The sequence below is a fragment of the Amphiura filiformis genome, chromosome 11, assembly GCF_039555335.1.
Source record: "Amphiura filiformis chromosome 11, Afil_fr2py, whole genome shotgun sequence".
Taxonomy (NCBI): domain Eukaryota; kingdom Metazoa; phylum Echinodermata; class Ophiuroidea; order Amphilepidida; family Amphiuridae; genus Amphiura; species Amphiura filiformis.
Window position 1 is genome coordinate 16,413,697 of NC_092638.1, and position 26,872 is coordinate 16,440,568.

The window sequence follows — 26,872 nt, forward strand, 5'->3', positions numbered from 1 at the left end:
GTTATCTACTGCTGATATTGGTATTGATGAAGTAGCTATCTGCTGTTGATACTGGTATTGATTAAGTAGCTATCTACTGTTGATATTGGTATTGATGAAGTAACTCTACTACTGATACTGATATTGTTGGAATAGCTATCTACTACTGATACTGGTATTGCTGGAATGGCTATCTACTGCTGAAATTGGTATTGAAGATGTGTATCTTCTGCTGATATTTGTATCGCTGATGAAATAGCTATCTTCTGCTGATATTGGTATTGATAAAGTAGCTATATACTGCTGATATTGGTATCGATGAAGTAGCTATCTTCTGCTGATTTTGGTATTGTTGAAGTAGCATCATCTGCTGATGTTGGTATTGATGAAGTAGCTATCTTCTGCTGATATTGGTATTGATGAAGTAGCTATCTTCTAATAATGGTATTGATGAAGTAGCAATGTTCTGCTGATATTGGTATTGCAGTACCGATCTTCTGCTGATATTGTTATTGGTGAAGTAGCTATCTACTGCTGATGTTGGTATTGATGAAGTAGCTATCTTCTGCTGATATTGGTATTGATGAAGTCGCTATCTTCTGCTGATATTGGTATTGATGAAGTAGGTATCTTCTGATAATGGTATTGATGAAGTAGCGATCTTCTGCTGATATTGGTATTGATGAAGTAGCGATCTACTGCTGATGTTGGTATTGATGAAGTAGCTATCTTCTAATAATGGTATTGATGAAGTAGCAATGTTCTGCTGATATTGGTATTGCAGTACCGATCTTCTGCTGATATTGTTATTGGTGAAGTAGCTATCTACTGCTGATGTTGGTATTGATGAAGTAGCTATCTTCTGCTGATATTGGTATTGATGAAGTCGCTATCTTCTGCTGATATTGGTATTGATGAAGTAGGTATCTTCTGATAATGGTATTGATGAAGTAGCGATCTTCTGCTGATATTGGTATTGATGAAGTAGCGATCTACTGCTGATGTTGGTATTGATGAAGTAGCTATCTACTGCTGATATTGATATTGTTTTTGATGAAGTGGCTATCTACTGCTGATATTGGTATTGATGAAGTAGCGATCTTCTGCTGATATTGGTATTGCAGTAGCGATCTTTTGCTGATATTGTTATTATTGAAGTAGCTATCTTCTGATATTGGTATTGATGAAGTTGCTATCTACTGCTGATATTGGCATTGACGAAGTAGCTATCTTCTGCTGATATTGGTATTGATGACGTTGCTATCTACTGCTGATATTGGTATTGATGAAGTAGCTTTTTTCTGCTGATATTGGTATTGATGAAATAGCTATCTACTGCTGATGTTGGTATTGATGAAGTAGCTATCTACTGCTGATATTGGCATTGATGAAGTAGCTATCTTCTGCTGATATTGGTATTGATGAAGTAGCTATCTTCTGCTGATATTGGTATTGATGAAGTAGCGATCTAATGCTGATATTGATGAAGTAGCTATCTTCTGCTGAAATTGGTATTGATGAAGTAGCTATTGCTATATACTTCTGCTGATACCAAGGGTATTGGAGAAGTAGCTGTATACTGCTGATATTGATGAAGTAGCTATCTACTGCTGATACTTATATTGATGAAATGGCTATCTACTGCTGATATTGATGAAGTAGCTATCTGCTGCTGGTATTGGTATTGATGAAGTGGCTATCTACTGTTGATATTGGTATTGATGAAGTAGTTATCTACTGCTGATATTGGTATTGATGAAGTAGCTATCTGCTGTTGATACTGGTATTGATTAAGTAGCTATCTACTGTTGATATTGGTATTGATGAAGTAACTCTACTACTGATACTGATATTGTTGGAATAGCTATCTACTACTGATACTGGTATTGCTGGAATGGCTATCTACTGCTGAAATTGGTATTGAAGATGTGTATCTTCTGCTGATATTTGTATCGCTGATGAAATAGCTATCTTCTGCTGATATTGGTATTGATAAAGTAGCTATATACTGCTGATATTGGTATCGATGAAGTAGCTATCTTCTGCTGATTTTGGTATTGTTGAAGTAGCATCATCTGCTGATGTTGGTATTGATGAAGTAGCTATCTTCTGCTGATATTGTTATTGATGAAGTAGCTATCTTCTAATAATGGTATTGATGAAGTAGCAATGTTCTGCTGATATTGGTATTGCAGTACCGATCTTCTGCTGATATTGTTATTGGTGAAGTAGCTATCTACTGCTGATGTTGGTATTGATGAAGTAGCTATCTTCTGCTGATATTGGTATTGATGAAGTCGCTATCTTCTGCTGATTTTGCTATTGATGAAGTAGGTATCTTCTGATAATGGTATTGATGAAGTAGCGATCTTCTGCTGATATTGGTATTGATGAAGTAGCGATCTACTGCTGATGTTGGTATTGATGAAGTAGCTATCTACTGCTGATATTGATATTGTTTTTGATGAAGTAGCTATCTTCTGCTGATATTGGTATTGATGAAGTGGCTATCTACTGCTGATATTGGTATTGATGAAGTAGCGATCTTCTGCTGATATTGGTATTGCAGTAGCGATCTTTTGCTGATAATGTTATTATTGAAGTAGCTATCTTCTGATATTGGTATTGATGAAGTTGCTATCTACTGCTGATATTGGCATTGACGAAGTAGCTATCTTCTGCTGATATTGGTATTGATGACGTTGCTATCTACTGCTGATATTGGTATTGGTGAAGTAGCTATCTACTGCTGATGTTGGTATTGATGAAGTAGCTATCTTCTGCTGATATTGGTATTGATGAAGTCGCTATCTTCTGCTGATATTGGTATTGATGAAGTAGGTATCTTCTGATAATGGTATTGATGAAGTAGCGATCTTCTGCTGATATTGGTATTGATGAAGTAGCGATCTACTGCTGATGTTGGTATTGATGAAGTAGCTATCTTCTAATAATGGTATTGATGAAGTAGCAATGTTCTGCTGATATTGGTATTGCAGTACCGATCTTCTGCTGATATTGTTATTGGTGAAGTAGCTATCTACTGCTGATGTTGGTATTGATGAAGTAGCTATCTTCTGCTGATATTGGTATTGATGAAGTCGCTATCTTCTGCTGATATTGGTATTGATGAAGTAGGTATCTTCTGATAATGGTATTGATGAAGTAGCGATCTTCTGCTGATATTGGTATTGATGAAGTAGCGATCTACTGCTGATGTTGGTATTGATGAAGTAGCTATCTACTGCTGATATTGATATTGTTTTTGATGAAGTGGCTATCTACTGCTGATATTGGTATTGATGAAGTAGCGATCTTCTGCTGATATTGGTATTGCAGTAGCGATCTTTTGCTGATATTGTTATTATTGAAGTAGCTATCTTCTGATATTGGTATTGATGAAGTTGCTATCTACTGCTGATATTGGCATTGACGAAGTAGCTATCTTCTGCTGATATTGGTATTGATGACGTTGCTATCTACTGCTGATATTGGTATTGATGAAGTAGCTTTTTTCTGCTGATATTGGTATTGATGAAGTAGCTATCTACTGCTGATATTGGCATTGATGAAGTAGCTATCTTCTGCTGATATTGGTATTGATGAAGTAGCTATCTTCTGCTGATATTGGTATTGATGAAGTAGCGATCTAATGCTGATATTGATGAAGTAGCTATCTTCTGCTGAAATTGGTATTGATGAAGTAGCTATTGCTATATACTTCTGCTGATACCAAGGGTATTGGAGAAGTAGCTGTATACTGCTGATATTGATGAAGTAGCTATCTACTGCTGATACTTATATTGATGAAATGGCTATCTACTGCTGATATTGATGAAGTAGCTATCTGCTGCTGGTATTGGTATTGATGAAGTGGCTATCTACTGTTGATATTGGTATTGATGAAGTAGTTATCTACTGCTGATATTGGTATTGATGAAGTAGCTATCTGCTGTTGATACTGGTATTGATTAAGTAGCTATCTACTGTTGATATTGGTATTGATGAAGTAACTCTACTACTGATACTGATATTGTTGGAATAGCTATCTACTACTGATACTGGTATTGCTGGAATGGCTATCTACTGCTGAAATTGGTATTGAAGATGTGTATCTTCTGCTGATATTTGTATCGCTGATGAAATAGCTATCTTCTGCTGATATTGGTATTGATAAAGTAGCTATATACTGCTGATATTGGTATCGATGAAGTAGCTATCTTCTGCTGATTTTGGTATTGTTGAAGTAGCATCATCTGCTGATGTTGGTATTGATGAAGTAGCTATCTTCTGCTGATATTGTTATTGATGAAGTAGCTATCTTCTAATAATGGTATTGATGAAGTAGCAATGTTCTGCTGATATTGGTATTGCAGTACCGATCTTCTGCTGATATTGTTATTGGTGAAGTAGCTATCTACTGCTGATGTTGGTATTGATGAAGTAGCTATCTTCTGCTGATATTGGTATTGATGAAGTCGCTATCTTCTGCTGATTTTGCTATTGATGAAGTAGGTATCTTCTGATAATGGTATTGATGAAGTAGCGATCTTCTGCTGATATTGGTATTGATGAAGTAGCGATCTACTGCTGATGTTGGTATTGATGAAGTAGCTATCTACTGCTGATATTGATATTGTTTTTGATGAAGTAGCTATCTTCTGCTGATATTGGTATTGATGAAGTGGCTATCTACTGCTGATATTGGTATTGATGAAGTAGCGATCTTCTGCTGATATTGGTATTGCAGTAGCGATCTTTTGCTGATAATGTTATTATTGAAGTAGCTATCTTCTGATATTGGTATTGATGAAGTTGCTATCTACTGCTGATATTGGCATTGACGAAGTAGCTATCTTCTGCTGATATTGGTATTGATGACGTTGCTATCTACTGCTGATATTGGTATTGGGGTCATTCCATATGAAATCAAGGAGGCGCCCCACCTGACCCCCTCAGATTTGCTTTATATTTTAGTCATATGTTGTAATTGTAAAAATATTAAAAACCTGCAAATTTGAGGTCTGTCGCTCTTACGGATTTTCTGTGGCAGCCATTTAAAGTTGGAGTAGGGGGGTCTAAATTTGGACCCAAAAGTTGCCCTTTAAATAAATTTCATCTTTGGGAGTCTGTGCCTTCTTTATAAAATGAGAGAGAGGTCTGAAACTTTGTATACACACTAACTGCATGCCCAATTTGTCAAAAAATAAAAAATAAAAATTTTCTGTAATTGTGCGTTGTGTCACGGGGTCATTAAATATGCAAGAAAAAATGTAATGTTTTGTAAACTGGCAAGTTTAACCCCCCTAAATTCACATTTTTTGTCAGATTAATTATTTTTTGTTATCACTGATGCTATTTATAGGATAAATACAATGCATATCCAAAAAATTGAGGTCACAACTCATTTACATTTCGAACAGCGCCCTCACGAAGATGAAATTGATTGCAAATTCAACATTTTCAGGGGGCCCAAAGTCGATGTGGTCCACCTTCTAAATTTATAAAACATCACTTTTATATAACTACTAGTCTTAAATTACAACTTTGCTAAGTCCCAGTAATTGTATAGGTTGACTTCATATAAAATGACAAGCCCAAAGTTGACCATTTTCTTATGATTGCATGTAGTGCAAATGTGCCGAATTCGGAAGGCTTGAAAGTCAAATTGGCCACAATATTACAAATAAATGATTAGATGAGTAGTTATTGGCCCTATTTACTTTTATTTCGATTTCATTTTGAATATATACAGATTTTCTATGGTAGCTATTTAAAGTTGGAGTAGGGGAATCTAAATTTGGATCCAAAAGTTGCCCTTTGAATAAATTTCATCTTTGGGAGCCTGTACCTTCCTAATAAAAATAGAGAGAGGTCTGAAACCTTGTATACACACTAATTGCATGCCCAATTTGTCAACAAGTAAAAAAAAATAAATGTCTGTAATTGCGCGTTGTGTCACGGGGTCATTAAATATGCAAAAACAATGTAATGTTTTGTATACTGGCAAGTTTAGCCCCCCTAAATTCACATTTTTTTCGGATTAATTGTTTTTTGTTGTTACTGATGCGATATATAGGACAAATACAATGCATATCCAAAACATTGAGGTGACCATTTATTTACATTTCCAACAGCGGCCTCGCGAAGATGAAAATTAATGCAAATTCACCATTTTCAGGGGGCCCAAAGTCGATGTGGTCAACCTTCAAAATTTATAAAACATCACTTTTATAAGACTACTAGTCTTAAATTACAACTTTGCTGAATCCCAGTAATTTTATAGGTTGACTTCATATAAAACGACAAGCCCAAAATTTACCATTTTCTTATGATTGCATGTACTGCAAATGTGCCGAATTCGGAAGGTTTAAAAGTCAAAATGGCCACAATATTAAAAAATAAATGACTAGATGCATAGTTATTGGCCCTATTTACTTTTATTTCCATTTTATTTTCAATATTGGGGCCAATTTGACTTTTAAGCCTTCCAAATTCGGCACATTTGCAATACATGCAATCATAAGAAAATGGTCAACTTTGGGCTTGTCGTTTTATATGAAGTCAACCTATACAATTACTGGGACTTAGCAAAGTTGTAATTTAAGACTAGTAGTTATATAAAAGTGATGTTTTATAAATTTTGAAGGTGGACCACATCGACTTTGGGCCCCCTGAAAATGTTGCATTTGCAATAAATTTCATCTTCGTGAGGGCGCTGTTCGAAATGTAAATGAGTTGTGACCTCAATTTTTTGGATATGCATTGTATTTATCCTATATATAGCATCAGTGATAACAAAAAATAATTAATCTGACAAAAATGTGAATTTAGGGGGCTAAACTTGCCAGTTTACAAAACATTACATTTTTTTCTTGCATATTTAATGACCCCGTGACACAACGCGCAATTACAGAAATTTTTATTTTTTTACTTTTTGAGAAATGGGGCATGCAGTTAGTGTGTATACAAAGTTTCAGACCTCTCTCTCATTTTATAAAGAAGGCACAGACTCCCAAAGATGAAATTTATTTAAAGGGCAACTTTTGGGTCCAAATTTAGACCCCCTACTCCAACTTTAAATGGCTGCCACAGAAAATCTGTAAGAGCTACAGACCTCAAATTTGCAGGTTTTTAATATTTTTACAGGAACAACATAGGACTAAAATATAAAGCAAATCTGAGGGGGTCAGGTGGGGCGCCTCCTTGATTTCATATGGAATGACCCATTGATGAAGTAGCTTTTTTCTGCTGATATTGGTATTGATGAAATAGCTATCTACTGCTGATGTTGGTATTGATGAAGTAGCTATCTACTGCTGATATTGGCATTGATGAAGTAGCTATCTTTTGCTGATATTGGTATTGATGAAGTAGCGCGATCTAATGCTGATATTGGTATTGATGAAGTAGCTATTGCTATATACTTCTGCTGATACCAAGGGTATTGGAGAAGTAGCTGTATACTGCTGATATTGATGAAGTAGCTATCTACTGCTGATACTTATATTGATGAAATGGCTATCTACTGCTGATATTGATGAAGTAGCTATCTGCTTCTGGTATTGGTATTGATGAAGTGGCTATCTACTGTTGATATTGGTATTGATGAAGTAGTTATCTACTGCTGATATTGGTATTGATGAAGTAGCTGTCTGCTGTTGATACTGGTATTGATTAAGTAGCTATCTACTGTTGATATTGGTATTGATGAAGTAACTCTACTACTGATACTGATATTGTTGGAATAGCTATCTACTACTGATACTGGTATTGCTGGAATGGCTATCTACTGCTGAAATTGGTATTGAAGATGTGTATCTTCTGCTGATATTTGTATCGCTGATGAAATAGCTATCTTCTGCTGATATTGGTATTGATAAAGTAGCTATATACTGCTGATATTGGTATCGATGAAGTAGCTATCTTCTGCTGATTTTGGTATTGTTGAAGTAGAATCTCTGCTGATGTTGGTATTGATGAAGTAGCTATCTTCTGCTGATATTGTTATTGATGAAGTAGCTATCTTCTAATAATGGTATTGATGAAGTAGCAATGTTCTGCTGATATTGGTATTGCAGTACCGATCTTCTGCTGATATTGTTATTGGTGAAGTAGCTATCTACTGCTGATGTTGGTATTGATGAAGTAGCTATCTTCTGCTGATATTGGTATTGATGAAGTCACTATCTTCTGCTGATATTGGTATTGATGAAGTAGGTATCTTCTGATAATGGTATTGATGAAGTAGCGATCTTCTGCTGATATTGGTATTGATGAAGTAGCGATCTACTGCTGATATTGATATTGTTTTTGATGAAGTAGCTATCTTCTGCTGATATTGGTATTGATGAAGTGGCTATCTACTGCTGATATTGGTATTGATGAAGTAGCGATCTTCTGCTGATATTGGTATTGCAGTAGCGATCTTTTGCTGATATTGTTATTATTGAAGTAGCTATCTTCTGATATTGGTATTGATGAAGTTGCTATCTACTGCTGATATTGGCATTGACGAAGTAACTATCTTCTGCTGATATTGGTATTGATGACGTTGCTATCTACTGCTGATATTGGTATTGATGAAGTAGCTTTTTTCTGCTGATATTGGTATTGATGAAATAGCTATCTACTGCTGATGTTGGTATTGATGAAGTAGCTATCTACTGCTGATATTGGCATTGATGAAGTAGCTATCTTCTGCTGATATTGGTATTGATGAAGTAGCTATCTTCTGCTGATATTGGTATTGATGAAGTAGCGATCTAATGCTGATGTTGGTATTGGTGAAGTAGCTATCTACTGCTGATGTTGGTATTGATGAAGTAGCTATCTTGTGCTGATATTGGTATTGATGAAGTAGCTATCTACTGCTGATATTGGCATTGATGAAATAGCTATGTAATGCTGATATGTATTGTATTGATGAAGTAGTTATCAACTGCTGATATTGGTATTGATGAAGTAGTTATCTACTGCTGATATTGGTATAGACGAAGTAGTTATCTACTTCTGATATTGGTATTGATGAAGTAGCTATCTTCTGCTGATATTGGTATTGATGAAGTAGCTATCTACTGCTGATATTGGTATTTATGAAGTAGCTATCTACTGCTAATATTGGTATTGATGAAGTAGCTATCTTCTGATGATATTGGTATTGATGAAGTAGCTATCTTCTGATGATATTGGCATTGATGAAGTAGCGATCTTCTGCTGATATTGATATTGATGAAGTAGCTATCTACTGCTGTTATTGGTATTTATGAAGTAGCTATCTACTGCTGATATTGGTATTGATGAAGTAGCTATCTTCTGATGATATTGGTATTGATGAAGTAGCTATCTTCTGATGATATTGGCATTGATGAAGTAGCGATCTTCTGCTGATATTGATATTGATGAAGTAGCTATCTACTGCTGATATTGGTATTAATGAAGTAGCTATCTTCTGATGATATTGGCATTGATGAAGTAGTTATCTATTGCTGATATTGGTATAGACGAAGTAGCTGTAATGCGGAATGTGTATTGATGAGATGAAGTAGCTATCTACTGTTGATACTGGTATTGATAAAGTACCCAGGAAACATACAACGTTTTACAGAATAGGTTTAAAATGTCGGGGTTATATAAATGGTATAAAACTGTTTTAACAACATTTTTGAAAACGTGATGCAAAACTTTTCGTCGAACAGAATGTTATTTATCCGTTGACAAAATATTTTGCAAAAATGTTTACCCGAAATATTTTACAATAACATTTTACAAACGTGTTCATGATCTTTATATAACCCGACATTAAAATGTTATTAATACATTTTAAATAAACGTTTTAAGAATTTTTTTTGTGTTTGCTGGGTATCTTCTGCTGGTAGTGTATCTATCTTCTACAGTGGTATTGATGAAGTACCTATATCGTTTCCATGTCTAGTGTGCAGCTGTTATACGGATGTTTATGGCCCGTGAAACATACTCGTATAAATCTACATATCATATTGAACTTATCGATAATAATATTCCTAGTTCGGGGGCTGAGCTACAACTTCAACATACCCCATACGCAATAAATTAAATTTAGTTTAAAATGTTGCATATTTCCAATGTTATGTTGTTGAAGGACATCGAACAAACTTACCAAAGGAAAAGAAAAAAAAAACCCGTTGAGGTGGAATGTGCAGAATATTTGACATAGTTGTCATCAATATTTTTATAATGATAGATCCATTGCATATTGAGATTAATCGAGCAAATGAGTAGTTTGTCACTGGCACAAAATGAAATCGTCATGCACTTGCCCATTTTACAGACTACATATTATACTGGAAATGCAAGTACCATCGAAACCTGCAGTACCTGAAAGGCTAAACTACTTCTTTGAATAGTGTACCCGGGATGCGAACTTTCTTTCCGTAGTTAACATTTGAATAGGAGGCAGTTTTAAAAGACCTATCATCCTGTATATAATATGTCTTTTTATATATAATGTGCTTTTGCTCTGTGTCATGGTGTCATTGGTATAAATATTTTCAAATCATTTTGCCGACAACAGCTAAAAATACAAAACAGGTATATAGAATACTGACTTTATTTTGTGTGGCAGACTTACGAAAGAAAACTCATTGAATTGACATTTCACGGTGAGCTGACTTCAAGACCTGTCAGTAAACCTGCTACTGTCTGTCCAATTAACTTAGAGACTCGGTTTTTAATAATTATTTGCAAAAAATATATAGGTTAGAAGAAAGTCATGAAAGAAAATGTTCTGGTGGACCTCGGACCGAACAAGATTTTTGGGTAACATTTTGAAAATGTTTTTCTTCATGTTGACTTTTATTCAATTTTGAGTACATTTCGACAATTAATCTGGACCAGACAAATAGTTTCCATTTCAAAGTTACAGCGATTAAAATCAATTTTAACCAGGGACATAATATTTTTATTTTAAATAAGTAAATTATAAACCGGGTCTATAAGTTACTTGCACAGACAGTACATGTAGTAAATGGCAAACAAGTCGGCAAACAAGCTCGCTCAATGTTGAGCAAACATCAATAAATAGTGTATAGCACGGTTAGCGCACTGAAGCAAATAGAATGAACATGATTTTCAATATCGCTCAGTACATAGGCATAATAATGTTGATTTTCACCATTACACATCGCTCGTAGTCGGCGTATCAAGTTCCTATTAACAATGGAGACAGAGCGATATTGCAGATTACACCTCCAACTTCATCAATGTTTCAAATGTTACGGAGGCTTCATAGCTCGTCATCCGCTAGGATTTATCATCATTCCCTTTCTTGCATCTGTAATTCTTGGTTCAGGATTACTGTTCTTTCAACCAGCGGAGGATAATTTCGAAGAATCATTTGCACCGCTATGGTCTGAAGCGTTGGACCATACACATTTAATTGAAAGTATGTATCACTTTGACGGCAACAACGCACAGATTCAACATAAAACAGTATCTGGCTTATACGGACATGCAATAATTACAGATAAAAATAATGATTGTATTTTAACTGAAACAAGTCTTCATGACGTTGTACTACTTCATAATTTTGTGATGAATTTGAAGATCAAACTTTTGGATAAAGAAATTAAATACGATGAATTGTGTTTAAAATGGGACAAACAATGTCACAGGAGTGCAATTATAAACCTGATTCGGTACAATCAAAGTCTTGTGTTGAATGGAAATTTTACCTATCCCGAATTTACGCCAGAATGGAGCAGAAACTTGACAATATTTCTAGGATATGATCTTGGTGGTGTCTCCTTTTCACCGGACTATCACATCGAATGTGCAAAAGCAATCCATCTCACGTATTATCTCCGATATGACACAGAATCTGATATAATAATAGGAGAGGAATGGGAAGATGTGTTCCAAAAAGAAGTATCCAATTTTACATCAGAATCTCTTCGTATTTACACCATGACATCAAGAGGAGTAATCAAACTTATAAATATATCGACGAAGACATTACTAGGTAGATTTTCAGTCGCGTTTTTGCTGTTAATTTTGTTTGTGATTGGCACCTGTGCAATGTTGGATTGCGTTCGTAGTAAAGCATGTTTATCATGCCTTGGTGTTCTCTCTGCTGCATTGGCGGTGATGGCTTCATTCGGATTGCTTACGTATATTGGAATACCTTTTCAAAATATTGTTGCTTCTTCGCCATTTTTGGTTATTGGTAAGTAAAGATCACGATTCATGAAGAAAAGTGTTGACCACTAACAGTCAGGAAATGTATTATATTAATATTATGTTATATGGTAAAGCAAGCAAGCTAGTAAATAATAAAAATACATAAATAACATACCGGTATTTTCAAATGGTTTAACAGTATAAAAGCTTATAAATTTCATGTTTATTCAATTGCATAACAAAAATATTTTTAGATTTCAGTCCCATGAGACCTTTCACCCAAAATACATAACTTTCTTGACTAACGTGACTCTACATGTGAGTTTCAATTGATCTGCATCGATCCGTATACTATTCAAATATACCACATTTAAACTCACGTTGCTGTCAATGAATGGCCTTGGCACACACTTTTAATATAACCATTATTTTATTCAAAGTTTAATCAACGGGCAAGTCATATAAGAAATTGAGCTGTAAGGTGTAAAGACCTTTCATTTTTAAATATCGATTAAATCAATAATTAGGCGTGTTGCTGACAGATATGCAATTGACATAAAGGCAGGCTGATTATAGGTATGGTAGATTTCTCGTATGGGACACGTAAAATTCTTTATGCGCTCTTATTTTTGTTTGCTAAACTAAACTGTACTCGATATCGGCACTAGCAGGGTTAACATTATGAAACCGGTTAAAAAAGGACCGTTATATACCGAGGGCAACAGAGCATGAAAACACGTTACGAAAAGTTAGGTAACAATTACGAACACTTAGAATTGCACAGGATTACGGGATCACAACACTAATAACTTGACATGAAGCTGATGGTGAGATTTTCGCCACCTTGACACATTATAGGCCTATTCTCTGCGTCAATTCTCACTTATGTGAGCTTGCACTATTAAGGAAGGAAGGAAGGAAGGACACTATCTTGAAGAGACGAGCAAAATGTTGAAACGGTTCAGAGTTGAGAGAGCTTTTCGCTCTCTATTTTACTGGTATGGAGGCATCATTGCAAGACACCCGTTGTATTTCGTGATAATTCCGCTCATCGTGGCTTTAGGCATTGGTTCGGGAATGTTGTTCCTTGACACCGATGCCGATACTGATGCGGAGATATTATATGCACCGGAGAATAGCAGAGCTTCCAAAGATAGAGCTCTTATTGACGGTATTTATTCTGATGTGAATGGCGAAATATTGCCCCAACATCTTACGAGTCCAGGTGTGTACGGACAAGTAATCATCAAACGTAAAGATGGTGGTAATGTCCTAACACGGAGCGTTGCTGATGAAGTATTGATATTAGACAATACAATTACGACGCTTACCGTAGAGATTGATGGCGAAAACTATTCTTATTTTGATCTGTGCATGAAATGGCAAAGTAAGTGTGTACCAATTGGAATAATCAACATCTTCAATAGCTCAGCATTGTCATCACCAGATTTCAGTCTTAGTTATCCTGTGGCAGAGGTGGTTACGCCATCTGGTAGTATGCCCTTCTTCGTCGCTGGAGAGATTGCAGCAGTGACATTCAAAGATGGATCAGAGTCTGAGATCATAGCAGCTCAAGCTATCCAGCTAACATATAACTTGAATAGTTCAGAATTAGGATTGTTATGGGAGAAAGAATTCTTGAAAACGATGTCTGACTTTACATCTTCCAATCTGGATCTTTTCTGGATTTCTTCCGCATCACTTCAAGACGAACTGGATAGTTCTACCAGTGACATCTTGGGCAAATTCTCGATAGCATTTTCCATTCTGATCATGTTTACCATTATCACATGTTCAATGACGGACTGGGTGAGAAGCAAGGCGTGGTTAGCAAGTTTTGGGGTGTTTTCAGCGGGACTTGCTATCATTACTTCATTTGGTCTTTTGACCTATTTAGGGGTACCGTTTGTGAATGTTGTTGGGTCCACACCTTTCCTTGTCATTGGTAAGTGATTTACTAGGAGAATACAGTGACTTGATTTGATTTCATATGCAAAATAAAACTAGACCTAAAACAAGTGTGTATTGCCTTATTCGACCGACCTAAAAATCTGAAAAAACAGAGGCGTTTTTTTTTTCATATTTGAATTTTAGTAAAAGCCTGAAAAACAATAATTGTGGCTACATATTTTCGTCACCAATATCAATATCAAGAAACCGACCTACCGACCCTGACTTTGGAGCTTTAAGGTCAATTAAAACTTTTATTCAATGGCGAGTTGACCATGAACGTGCAATAACAATCAGACGAAAGCGAACGAGTCATAAACACACGGTCAAAAATATTTTCATACAAATACAGGGTGAGTAAAAAAAAGTGCAATAGAGCAACGAATCGATATTTATGTAAGAACCAAGTTGAACTTTCCCATTATTGAAAGTTTCTATAAATGCCACATTCAATAGTCACCTTCTGTGAAAAAATGAAGTGACTCGCGTCTACCGTTTAATTTTTATGTGTCCTTTTGCTGCGATACCCAAATTCATTAGTTGTCCACGAGGTACCGTGTATTTTGAATGGGAGCACACAATGCACTATAAATGCACCAGCTCTGAAACTGACTTTAACTTAAATACGGTTTTATTTCTTTTTTCTGTTCAAACAAACTTTCTAACATTACTTGATGTCCTTCATACCTCACTCGACTCAAATTCCAGTTTTTTAATCCCAATATGTCCAACTTACTGGGTGTTTTGTAATTCACTCCACTCCAATTTGCGCGCATTTCATTTCGACAGTTGAAAAACCGGCCTACAAATTTATATAGTTTTGATTTGAGAATAAACATCTTTAAAACAAAGGGAAAATGAAAATAACAACAAATAATGTTTCTTCTCCTTAAACAAGATCAAGGGCAATAACACTTTGGGTGCTCCATTTTATTTCAATGCCAATGAGGTTAAGAAACTGGCAGTTGTTCCAAATCTACACAGAGTGGGCTGACATTCAAATTTGAGGACAAACATTCAAATTGGGTATCGCTATAAAAGGTGTCATAAAAACAAAACGGTAAATGCTAATTCCTTGATTTTTTCACACAAGATCACTAATGGATATGTTATTTATAAAATGTTTTAAAACCTAAAAGATTCAACTCGCGGTTCTTTAATAAAAATGGGTTCTTTTCTCTATTGCACCTTTTTCTGACTCACCCTGTATACATATAGCGCAATTTCGCTCGAGTGGTCAACACTTTCAAGATTTTTTTTTTCAAGATTTCTTGATTTCTCGACTATCATTAAACCGGTTGAACTCACGGCTTCGACCGTGAGAACAAGTCCTCAAATGTTCGAAATTCACAATTATCATAAATATTACAAATATCAGAGTTATTTTCATAAACGTCAATGCATATCAGAATATGGGGTTTGTAGTTACTACAACTAGACCGGAGCGCACTTACGGTGTGAAGGCGGAGATTAATGTCCAGATTATTAATATTAATGTTTTTTAGAATTTGACCTTTTTTCAAGCATGACAAACTGCAAGAATGCAATTACTGATTATCATTAAAGAATTGTGTAAAATAGGTCAGAAACCGGGGTCAAAAATTATAGACGTCAAATTTAGGCCTAATCTACCCAGTGCAAATCTACTTCTTGTTCAAATACAACGTGTTCCTGAAACACGTAAAAAAGGTTGATTTATTGAGTTATATATTTTCTCTCCAACTGATGTCACACGATCACCCCAACACGCACATACCATAGCTACTAATATCTTACACAGATGGCTTCACAGCATTTAATACAAAAGTGTGTTGGAAAGCGAGAGAGAAAAGAAGAGATAACCGATTATGGTATTTATGCTTAAATGCAATTACGATAGTAATGTACTTTTTCCACATCTTGCAATACCGCCGAATGTCACTCTCTTAAGGTTAAATACAATGGATTTTCAAGGCTTGATTCCAGAGGGGCGTGAGAAACAGCCTGCAGAAAAAAAATTAACTCAAGCGTACTTGGTGTATCAATCTACATGCACAATGACCACGAACCTATGAAACCGTGGCACGTGAGTCATCCTATGTTGCAGGGATAGGGAGGGAGGGGACAACTATGATAGGGGCTGCCGGGGTGGGGGGAGGGTAGCCGGTTTTCTGCCATTTTCCTATGGTATTTTATGAATTTTAAATTTCAAATTTTCAATATTATCCTTAGATGATATCTGTCGTGAAATAAATCAATGCCGCTATAGGCTATATGCCTAGTAGGCCTACCCTGATTATGCAATATATACAACAATAACTACAACAACAATAACAAAACCAACAACCAATATCTAATTTGTAAAAAATATTCATAGGTTTATAGGCCGCGCCTATTTAGACTAGGCCTATATTCATGAATTATACAATAATAAAGAAACCGGCAAAAACAATCAATCACTGCAGTCAGAAAGAAAGAAACGAACAAGAAAGAAGACAGAAAAGTAAGAAAAAATAGAAAATAATAGAATTGGACCACACAGGGACTCGAACCCGTATACTAGTTGGACAGCTCAAAACTATTACATAGTCGAGAAGAGTATCAGTCAAGCGCGCAGAAGGAGCTTACGAAAACTGATGGTCTCAAACTGATTATGATATTCAACAGTGCACTCAGGCTGTTATGATAATCAAGCGCATTGCCCCCGCAAAGTCGGACGCATCGATGACGAAAAAACTCGTTTTTTGCAAAAGTAGCTTCAATTTGGAATGAAAATCAAATGGTAGAGTAATCGACTGACAGTTGAGAAATAATGTTGGTAGTTAGATGTCAAAATTAATGTTCCACAATCAAGATATCGATAATGTAAAAAAGCAGTTATTTCTCAAGCAAGATTCTCGAAAATGTTCCCCCAAAACGGGCTTTTAAAATTTAATCGGTACTGTAATTGGTTCTTCCCAATGGCAACATTATTTCTTTGACCGATTTGTAGTAAAATACAAAAAAGAAGAAAACAATCACTTGGCGTGGTTTTATACGGGGCGCACATTTGAAAAAAAAAACGCGTTTTTGATCTTGTGAACATGGTGCGTAAAAAGGCTTTAAACGAAGGATTTTCAAATTTATTCTAAATATTTGTATAAACACACACAAAAATGTTAAGCTACATCCAATGCACCAACATTTCACTCGCTGCGATATTTGATTACTGAGAAAACTGCTTTAGAGAACAACCTTATACGCCCTTTATACGTTTTTTATACGTTTCTTTGTGTAACCTTAATCAATAATTTGTAACATTTCTTTCTGCATCCAGCAATTTCATATTTCTTTTCATACATGTAGGCCTATTTTCTCCATCAATAGACCTCATGTCATAGGGGAAAGTGCCCAAGTTGTCAAAAAATTGCCAAATTTATAAAGTTATCAAGTTTCACAAAGTTGCTTAAAACTTTCTCAAAATTGTGTAAGGCTTCTCAGTTTCAGAAAGTTGCTAAACATTTCCTCAAAATGCCGCAAAGTTACTCAAAGTATCACAAAGTTCCTTGATATTTTCTCGCGGGTTCGAGCCCCAGCGGTGCCATCGTGTTGTGCCCTTTAAAAAAAAGGCTCTTAACCTTCATTGTCTCTCTCCACCCATGTGTATAAAAGGGTACCGGATTATGCTGGGAAGTACAGACTCGTTGTGCGGCGGGAGGAGTGGCGGACCCCTCACGACAACATTGTTCACGTAGGAGTCTGTCCCCAAATCGTTTCAAAAGAGAGACGGGTACTCTGACCTGTAAAATAAAAGCATAAATCTTTACCTTATTGTAGCTTTTTGTAGGCTTCTTAATATCATTGTCTAACAAAGCCAAATTGTTTTCTCTAAATGTGTTCTTCCTCAATTAGCGTATATTTACCATGTTAGTATTTCATATAAATATTATTATTTTCCTGTTCTGTTCTTCTTTTTCCGTGCAGGTATTGGTATCGATGACATGTTCCTGATGGTGGCAGCGTGGCGTAAAACAGACGTGACCAAATCAACAGAACATCGGATGAAAGAAGCCTTCTCTGAAGCCGCTGTGTCTATCACCATCACTTCCATTACAGACGCCCTTGCCTTCGGTATCGGTGCCATCACGCCATTCTATTCCATCCGCATCTTCTGTCTCTACACTGGTGTTGCCGTAGTATTTGACTACCTCTTCCAGATAACATTCTTCGCCGGATGCATGGCTCTGATGGGCTATCGCGAAGAGAAGAATCTTCATGTTATGACTTGCAGGAAAGTGTTGCCGAAGGATGAAGCACCATCAACTGCTTACAGGATCTTTTGCGCAGGAGGTTCTAATCCAAACAAGACGCCCAAAGAATCTGACCATGAAGCAACACAACATGTGATTATGAATTTCTTCAGAGATAAATACGGTCCATTTTTAACCAGTATATTTGTGGTACCACTAGTAGTTTTATTATATATTGCATATCTTGGTGCTTCTATCTGGGGAATGACGCAACTCGTTGAAGGTCTTACTCTAAGTAGACTTGCCCCCTATGGATCATACGCAGCTGACTACTATGATGTTACTCAGGAATATTTCAGTACCTACGGTCCTCCTGTGGCCATTGTGGTTACAGAAGAAGTAGATTATTCCGATCAGTTTGTATGGGATGAGTTGCGCAGCACTTTGTACGTATTGGAGAAGAGCAGGTACTTCCACGATTGCTGCTCGGCATTGTGGCTTGATGATTACCTGTCCTATTTAATTACTGTTAACGGTAGCAGAATACGAGAAACGTCAGTAACAGAACTATTTAAAGGAGACAATGTGAGAATGTTTTTGCAACAACCTGCTTATCAGAAATACTCTGCAGATATCGTATTTGACAACTCAACGGGCAATATTGTCAGTTCAAGATTCTATGTAATTCCTAAGGATGCATCGACCAGCAACTCGCAAAAAGATATGATGTTAGAAGCGCGAAAAATAGTGTCCCGATCGAGTTTACCTATGATCGCATATAGCAACGTGTTCCCTTACTATGAACAATACGTAGCGGTGTTACCAAATACAATTCAGAATCTCGGCATCGCAGTCGGCGCCATGTTTGTCGTTTCTATAGTGATGCTTCCTAACTTATTATCCTCAATATTTATGTGTTTCTCTTTAGCATCTATCATCATTGGAATCATAGGCTTCATGTCTTTGTGGAAAGTCACTTTAGATCTGATATCCATGATAAATCTCATCGTCAGCATTGGTTTTACAGTAGACTTTTCGGCGCACATCATTTACGCGTACCTTACAGGCCCAGAAAGGACTCCAAGAAAGAGTGCCATACATGCCCTTTATACAATGGGAATGCCCATAAGTCAAGCCGCTATTTCGACAATTCTAGCAATCCTCATTTTGATGACCAGTGACACTTATATTTTCATATGCTTTTTCAAAGTGATGACACTAGTGATGGCATTTGGAGCATTGCATGGGCTAGTTTTTCTTCCCGTCTTTCTCATGATCTTAATACATCCTGATAAGAAGTGTTGTGAGGTGGAGCAGCAAGGTACCGCTAAGGAAGTTGAAACTGAGAGGGGAGAATCAAATGCAGGTTTTCACTCTGATGAGCCTTATATTGTACGACAAGACAGTGCTCCTTATACTATTTCAGAGAGGGATTCACAGGACTGATCTGATAGAGTATTCTTTAGGATACTTTGTAGTGATTTTGTTTTCTCAAGACGAGCTAAGACGACGAGGTCCGTAATCCTGAACAATTTACTTAAAAAACATGCTTTCAACTGAAATAATAGTGTCACCTTCGGGTAATAGCAGCTATATTAAATGTTCTTTAAACTATCTAATTTAATTTTGTGTTTGAAAAAAAAAGTTCTACTCTTAAAAAGTTGTTAAAGAGGATTTTTAAGTGCCATGTTGTATTTATTGTAAATTTTGATTCAAAATGGCAAAACCAACTGACATGCAAGAGCCCATTTATCATTCCATGTAGGCCTACATCAAACAAGTTGCCCTAACATTCTCAGAAAGTGGTTTGGTCTAACTGGTCGTCTGGAGCTGTTGGGGTGGGTGGGGGGGTTCTGTAGCATCAAACATTCTGCAATTTCTATTGTGAGTAATTTGTCTTCTTTTTAATTTCATTTTCCCATCTTGTTTGGTGAGCGTGTTCGTATGTTATTTTTGGCCCGTTACGTTCAAAGCTTAGGAGCGCAAAAAATAGCAGTTTATTTTGGTTACGGTATGAGATTTTAATTACATTTTAAGCAATAATAAATTTTATAAATTTGAATGTTTCGGGTATTTTAAGGGCCCTGGTAGCGAGGTTTGGACAGTACTTTTTGTGGGACATCAGAGCACATCAGAATCAAGCCGCTATTTCGACAATTCTAGCAATCCCCATTTTGATGACCAGTGACACTTATATTTTCATATGCTTCTTCAAAGTGATGACACTAGTGATGGCGCATTTGGAGCATTGCATGGGCTAAAATTAGTTCTTTAATTGAATTGAATTTTATGTTTGCGTTTTTTATATTGTAAGTGCTATATTTTATGTGCTGTATTGATTGTAAATTTAATTTAAAATTTCAAACTCAACGGAAATGCATTAGAGAGCACAATCATTCCTTTATTTTTAATACATCAAACAAGAGGTGAAGTTGTCCCACTCCCAACCCTCTCAAAAGTGTTTGGTTTATAACAGTCTGTAACATTTTTCAAATCAAAAAATCTGAATGTTCTTTTCTGAGAAATTTGTGTTTTTTAATTTAACTTTGCATGTAATAATTAATTTTACTATAGATGGCATTGTTTTGTTTATAGAGTGAACCAGGCCCGTAGCCAGGATTTATGGGGGGGGGGGTGCTGATTTTGACTGGTTTTTTTCACAAACTTTGGACCTTTTTGGACTGGGGCGCAAAAGACAGAAAAAACCTCTATTTTTTCCCTCGCTACGCTCGCAAATGGGACTTTTTGGGCCTTTGTTAGCTATCTTGATTTTTATGTACGAGTTTGGTTCCAAAAGGCGATAACTCAAAAGGCTGCTTTGTGTAAAATTCATTTGAAGATATTCCTAAGAGTAGCAGTATAACCTTCACAATTTAATAACATTTTTCAAAAACAATTTGTTGGTTAATTCGCAACGTACGTGCGAGCAAGCAAAATAATACATATCGAAGAAAATTATTTTTGTTTGTTCCAAAAGGAGCCATTTTAAAACTTTGCAATGGAGAATTTGTAGGTGTCAAAATGATGTTGAAAATAGTTAGAAACATATCCATTCCAATCGTTAAATGTCATTTAAACTTACGGGCTCTGGTATGAACGTTTCGACAGTATTTTTTGTGGGACATGAGAAGCTATGCACATGCATCCGACATATCGAATTGCATTCTGAATACGAGGAATGTCCTTCTGATATCAAATATTTTTGATTGTTTGAAATTCGCGATATAATGACAAATTATTAAAATTGGATATTTTTAATTTTTTTTAAATTTAACAGTCCTCGAAGTAAACTTTCTAAATCTAATGATATGTACTTAAACTGTATGTAGCTGGGATGAAAAGCCGACGATCAATTGAAAATTTTGACCTTTCGTATTGAAGATATGGATTTCTCCCCCAAACACCCAAAAAATTAGGCCTTTTGGGGACAAAAATCCATATCGAGGACTGTTAAATTTCAAAAATATCAATTTTTAATCATTTGCCATAAAATGTGTATAATATCGCGCGAAAAAAAAAATCAAAATTATTTGATATCACCAGGACATTCTTCGTATTCCAGAGGATGATTTAAGGAAGCCCCGTCATGCACTGTAAAAGTGTTATCACTAGAGTTTCAATTGCCACTTTACTTTTCAAATCCCATTGAATTCTGTGCAAAAGATGTTGTTTTAGAACTGTGTGTGTGTGTCATTATTAGGCCTACTTGGTCGATTTCAGAACAAAAGTGATGTATGCACAAAGGATAATTTCCCGGGGATAATTTACACCTTCTGTAGATAAAATAAAATGTGAAATCGACCAACATTTTGAATGTGCTTTTATTGTAAATATATCAGTCCAAATTCAAATTTTAACCATGCTGCGTCTATGCAGTGGGCAAGCAGTGGTGTCATGTTCACTCACACAGCTGTGCTAACCGCAAGTTGACCCCAGTGAAGTGTTGGGTAGTGCTTAAATCATCCTCTGTTCGTATTCAGAATGCATCGATATGTCTGGTATGTTCTCGTGTCCCACAAAAATACTGTCCAAACGTTGCTACCAGATTTAAAAGCTCACTTAAAAGTGTTATAAATGTGAATGTTTTGTATTGCATATATTAATGTAGACATTTAACTAGAATATTGTGCTATTAATGTTGTTTCGTGTATATTATGTCAAGTTGCTGTTAATGTTGAATATCCTGAAAAATCAAATCGAAAGAAAACAATTGCTTGTCAATCTATAGGCCAACATGTGTATACGTTTTTTCCTCTAAATTGTCACTATTCTGAACTTCTGATGCTTTTTATTTCATAAGGCTATTGTGAAGTAACATTGTTCCGAATTTGAAGTACTAAGTTTTCGTAGGTTTCAGTTTTCGGAATGTTAAAATTTGTTTTGTTTTTGAAAGTTGATTATTACGAATTTCAGAATCACGAATGGCGAGCGGCAAACCTTGAACGTTCGGATAACAAACTTTCTGACCGTAATAATAAATCTACGGAATAAAGCACTGTTTCTTTATATTTACTAGATGTTGAACCAGAGTACATTTAACTACGTTTTTTATAATAATTATAATATTTATTTATTTCTATATGATTGAGAATTAAAAACTGAATAATATACAATATACCAACGTATATTTCTGGTGTTTTGTTCTCATCTTCTCTGATTCCAAGAAATTGTGTCCGGGAATTGTGTAGGCCTAAATGCGAGGTACCGCGGGAGGACACCCCCAAAAATCCACTTATCGGTTCGGTACGATTTCCGGAGGATGCCGATTTCTAGAGATTTTACACCATCATGCACTACTTGTTTCCACTTCTGGAGGTTTTACCCAAAATTCAATGAAAAAATGAGAAAATTACAATGTTTGGACTTGAATTTTAGCGAGGAATGTCCTTCTGATATCAAATATTTTTGATTTTTTGAAATTCGCGATATAATGACAAATTATTAAAATTTGATATTTTTAATTTTTTTTAAATTTAACAGTCCTCGAAGTAAACTTTCTAAATCTAATGATATGTACTTAAACTGTATGTAGCTGGGATGAAAAGCCGACGATCAATTTAAAATTTTGACCTTTCATATTGAAGATATGGATTTCTCCCCCAAACACCCAAAAAATAGGCCTTTTGGGGACAAAAATCCATATCGAGGACTGTTAAATTTCAAAAATATCAATTTTTAATCATTTGCCATAAAATGTGCATAATATCGCGCGAAAAAAAAATCAAAATTATTGGATATCACCAGGACATTCTTCGTATTCCAGAGGATGATTTAAGGAAGCCCCGTCATGCACTGTAAAAGTGTTATCACTAGAGTTTCAACTGCCACTTTACTTTTCAAATCCCATTGAATTCTGTGCAAAAGATGTTGTTTTAGAACTGTGTGTGTGTGTCATTATTAGGCCTACTTGGTCGATTTCAGAAGAAAAGTGATGTATGCACAAAGGATAATTTCCCGGGGATAATTTACACCTTCTGTAGATAAAATAAAATGTGAAATCGACCAACATTTTGAATGTGCTTTTATTGTAAATATATCAGTCCAAATTCAAATTTTAACCATGCTGCGTCTATGCAGTGGGCAAGCAGTGGTGTCATGTTCACTCACACAGCTGTGCTAACCGCAAGTTGACCCCAGTGGAGTGTTGGGTAGTGCTTAAATCATCCTCTGTTCGTATTCAGAATGCATCGATATGTCTGGTATGTTCTCGTGTCCCACAAAAATACTGTCCAAACGTTGCTACCAGATTTAAAAGCTCACTTAAAAGTGTTATAAATTTGAATGTTTTGTATTGCATATATTAATGTAGACATTTAACTAGAATATTGTGCTATTAATGTTGTTTCGTGTATATTATGTCAAGTTGCTGTTAATGTTGAATATCCTGAAAAATCAAATCGAAAGAAAACAATTGCTTGTCAATCTATAGGCCAACATGTGTATACGTTTTTTCCTCTAAATTGTCACTATTCTGAACTTCTGATGCTTTTTATTTAATAAGGCTATTGTGAAGTAACATTGTTCCGAATTTGAAGTACTAAGTTTTCGTAGGTTTCAGTTTTCTGAATGTTAAAATTTGTTTTGTTTTTGAAAGTTGATTATTACGAATTTCAGAATCACGAATGGCGAGCGGCAAACCTTGAACGTTCGGATAACAAACTTTCTGACCGTAATAATAAATCTACGGAATAAAGCACTGTTTCTTTATATTTACTAGATGTTGAACCAGAGTACATTTAACTACGTTTTTTATAATAATTATAATATTTATTTATTTCTATATGATTGAGAATTAAAAACTGAATAATATACAATATACCAACGTGTATTTCTGGTGTTATGTTCTCATCTTCTCTGATTCCAAGAAATTGTGTAGGCCTAAATGCGAGGTACCGCGGGAGGACACCCCCAAAAATCCACTTATCGGTTCGGTACGATTTCCGGAGGATGCCGATTTCTAGAGATTTTACACCATCATGCACTACTTGTTTCCACTTCTGGAGGTTTTACCCAAAATTCAATGAAAAAATGAGAAAATTACAATGTTTGGACTTGAATTTTAGCGAAAGTACATAGGCCTATAGGGTAATTTTTTTTCCAGCGACAGAAAGTTGCCCCTTATTTTGTGACGCTTCTGGATGAACCAAGTTTCGACTCATAATCAGTTCTTTCTTAAAATGGAAGGCATTATTCAAAATCCCCAGACTTGTGCAGATTGTTGTACATCTGGCAAATCTTTCCAACATCAGGAATGTTGGAAACAAATGAACACGAGACAAGACCATGACACGGAAGTTTTGCTGGTATAAAAATGACCTTTCATGTCGTGTTCCTAGAAATCAAAACATTTTCACATGCAATGCATCATGTGTAAAAAACCCAGAAATAGGGATCCTCAAGAAAAGGAAACCGATCCGGGTAAAAATGTCCAAGAAGGCCCAAATCCAAATAAGAAAGTAATAAAAATTCCTTTAAAAGGAATAGGGCGAGCAAATGAAAAATTGTCAAGAGAAATGAAAGAATGAATAGAATTATACGTTTTGTGTTATTCCCCCATTGGAAATCGATGTTGTGTCATATTTTTCCGGATTTTAATCTTATCCATCATTCCATTGCTACTGTTGTATCCTTTTGGATCCATCCTTTGGTTCCCTGCTGGTCAGTTGGAACAGATTTTCCCTGTTTTTATATTAACCCTTTACATCATAACAGAAAACGTTTTATATTAGCATTTTATATAAAACATTGTTATAAAATTTGTGTAGATAATAGAGAGCTTGCGAAATGAAGTTACTTTAACTTTAACTTTAACGTCTAGAGGATTATGTATATTCAAAACCACCTTGGTTTTGAATACATAATCCTCTATAATCCTCTAGACGTTAAAGTTAAAGTTAAAGTAACTTCATTTCGCAAGCTCTCTAATAGTTATTTAAAACATTTTCGTTATCATACCTAGAGTTTTTTTTATCATCAGATAGGAAGACTTCTGCTCATCAGTTCTCTGGTGAGACAACAGGTCTGGGCTATTAATCTTTCCATATCAAAGTTTCAAAATCGGTCATATCTATTTGCTCAATATATTGTTTTGATACAACTATGAGGGGAAAAGATTGATTTTACAATATTTCGATATTATTTTTTAACTTTCTAACTTCATCATGATTAACATAACTGTATTTCAAAGCGTCAAACTATATCATTATTTTGTCCCAACAAATATAATCCAGGGAATAAAATATTCATATGTTTATTTATTTTATTCAACCTTGGCCATTTCTACTGGTGCTACATACATGCAGGACAGCTAGGGCTGCACATGCATTCTAATAATTTGTCTATAATACCTTATACAAGCATCAGCAAGCACAATTTGTCACAAGATTTGAAAAGTAAATAGCCTATGTACACACTGAACACAATGCACATACAAGCTGTCAGTATACAATTACGACCTTCATGATGCTATTAATTTAGCCCAAAGATTAGGAAAACTAGCAAAACTGGAGAACTGGTACTGTTCAAATAAAGACATCTGCAAATCTTGCTGCAATTTCCGAATAGTATTTCTATTAAATAATTATTGTTGTTATTTCTTTTAAAACCAACACATTACTGCCTATGATGACTTTATCGTATTACTTAAATATCAAAATCAAGTAATAATTACAAAACTCGCTGTAAACTACTATCCCCTCTGTGGGTTTTTGGGTATATAACCAGCACAAATATTTTCTGCAACGCTGCATGTGAAAAAGTAGGTCAAAAGCCAGACTAATATAGGGCGGGTGCGGCGTACCGCACCTCGCCCCAAAATGAAAAGGGACCACTTCATGTTTAACTGCTCAAAATTGCCCCAAAAAGTTTTTTAGGGGTGAAGCTCACTTTTTGTATGCAAGTGATGGGGGATGCTACATGAGAAAAATAGGCCTATACAGCTAAATTGAGTTATTGTCCACACTTAGTGCTCTTGGAGCACAGTGCTCATATTGCTCCTGGAACACAAACTAATATTTTTGACACCATCTTCTATTAAAAAAAATCCTGAGGTGTGGAGTGGGTGGCTAGAAAAAGAAGTT

General features: G+C 35.6%; 1 protein-coding gene across 2 annotated transcripts; it reads left to right on the forward strand.

The window, feature by feature from the left end:
• The first annotated feature begins 11,136 nt into the window (after positions 1-11,136).
• Positions 11,137-24,621, forward strand: LOC140164435 (patched domain-containing protein 3-like). 2 transcript variants are annotated; one of them, XM_072187716.1, is made up of 2 exons: positions 11,137-12,181; positions 18,028-24,621. In XM_072187716.1, the coding sequence occupies exons 1-2, from the start codon at positions 11,176-11,178 to the stop codon at positions 19,737-19,739; spliced, it is 2,718 nt and encodes a 905-aa protein (XP_072043817.1). In that variant the 5' UTR covers positions 11,137-11,175; the 3' UTR covers positions 19,740-24,621. The 2 variants fall into 2 exon arrangements, with proteins under 2 accessions (XP_072043817.1, XP_072043818.1); XM_072187717.1 differs by lacking the exon at positions 11,137-12,181 and adding an exon at positions 12,648-14,080 and having other exon boundaries at positions 18,028-24,620.
• Positions 24,622-26,872: the final 2,251 nt, after the last annotated feature.

What these genes read in the sequence shown, in the direction of transcription:
- LOC140164435 (XM_072187716.1), top strand. Translation starts at nt 11,176, where the DNA reads ATGGAGACAGAGCGATATTGCAGATTACACCTCCAACTTCATCAATGT. An exon ending in TTCGCCATTTTTGGTTATTG is followed by an intron (nt 12,182 to 18,027) that starts GTAAGTAAAGAT and finishes TTTTCCGTGCAG; the next exon opens with GTATTGGTATCGATGACATG.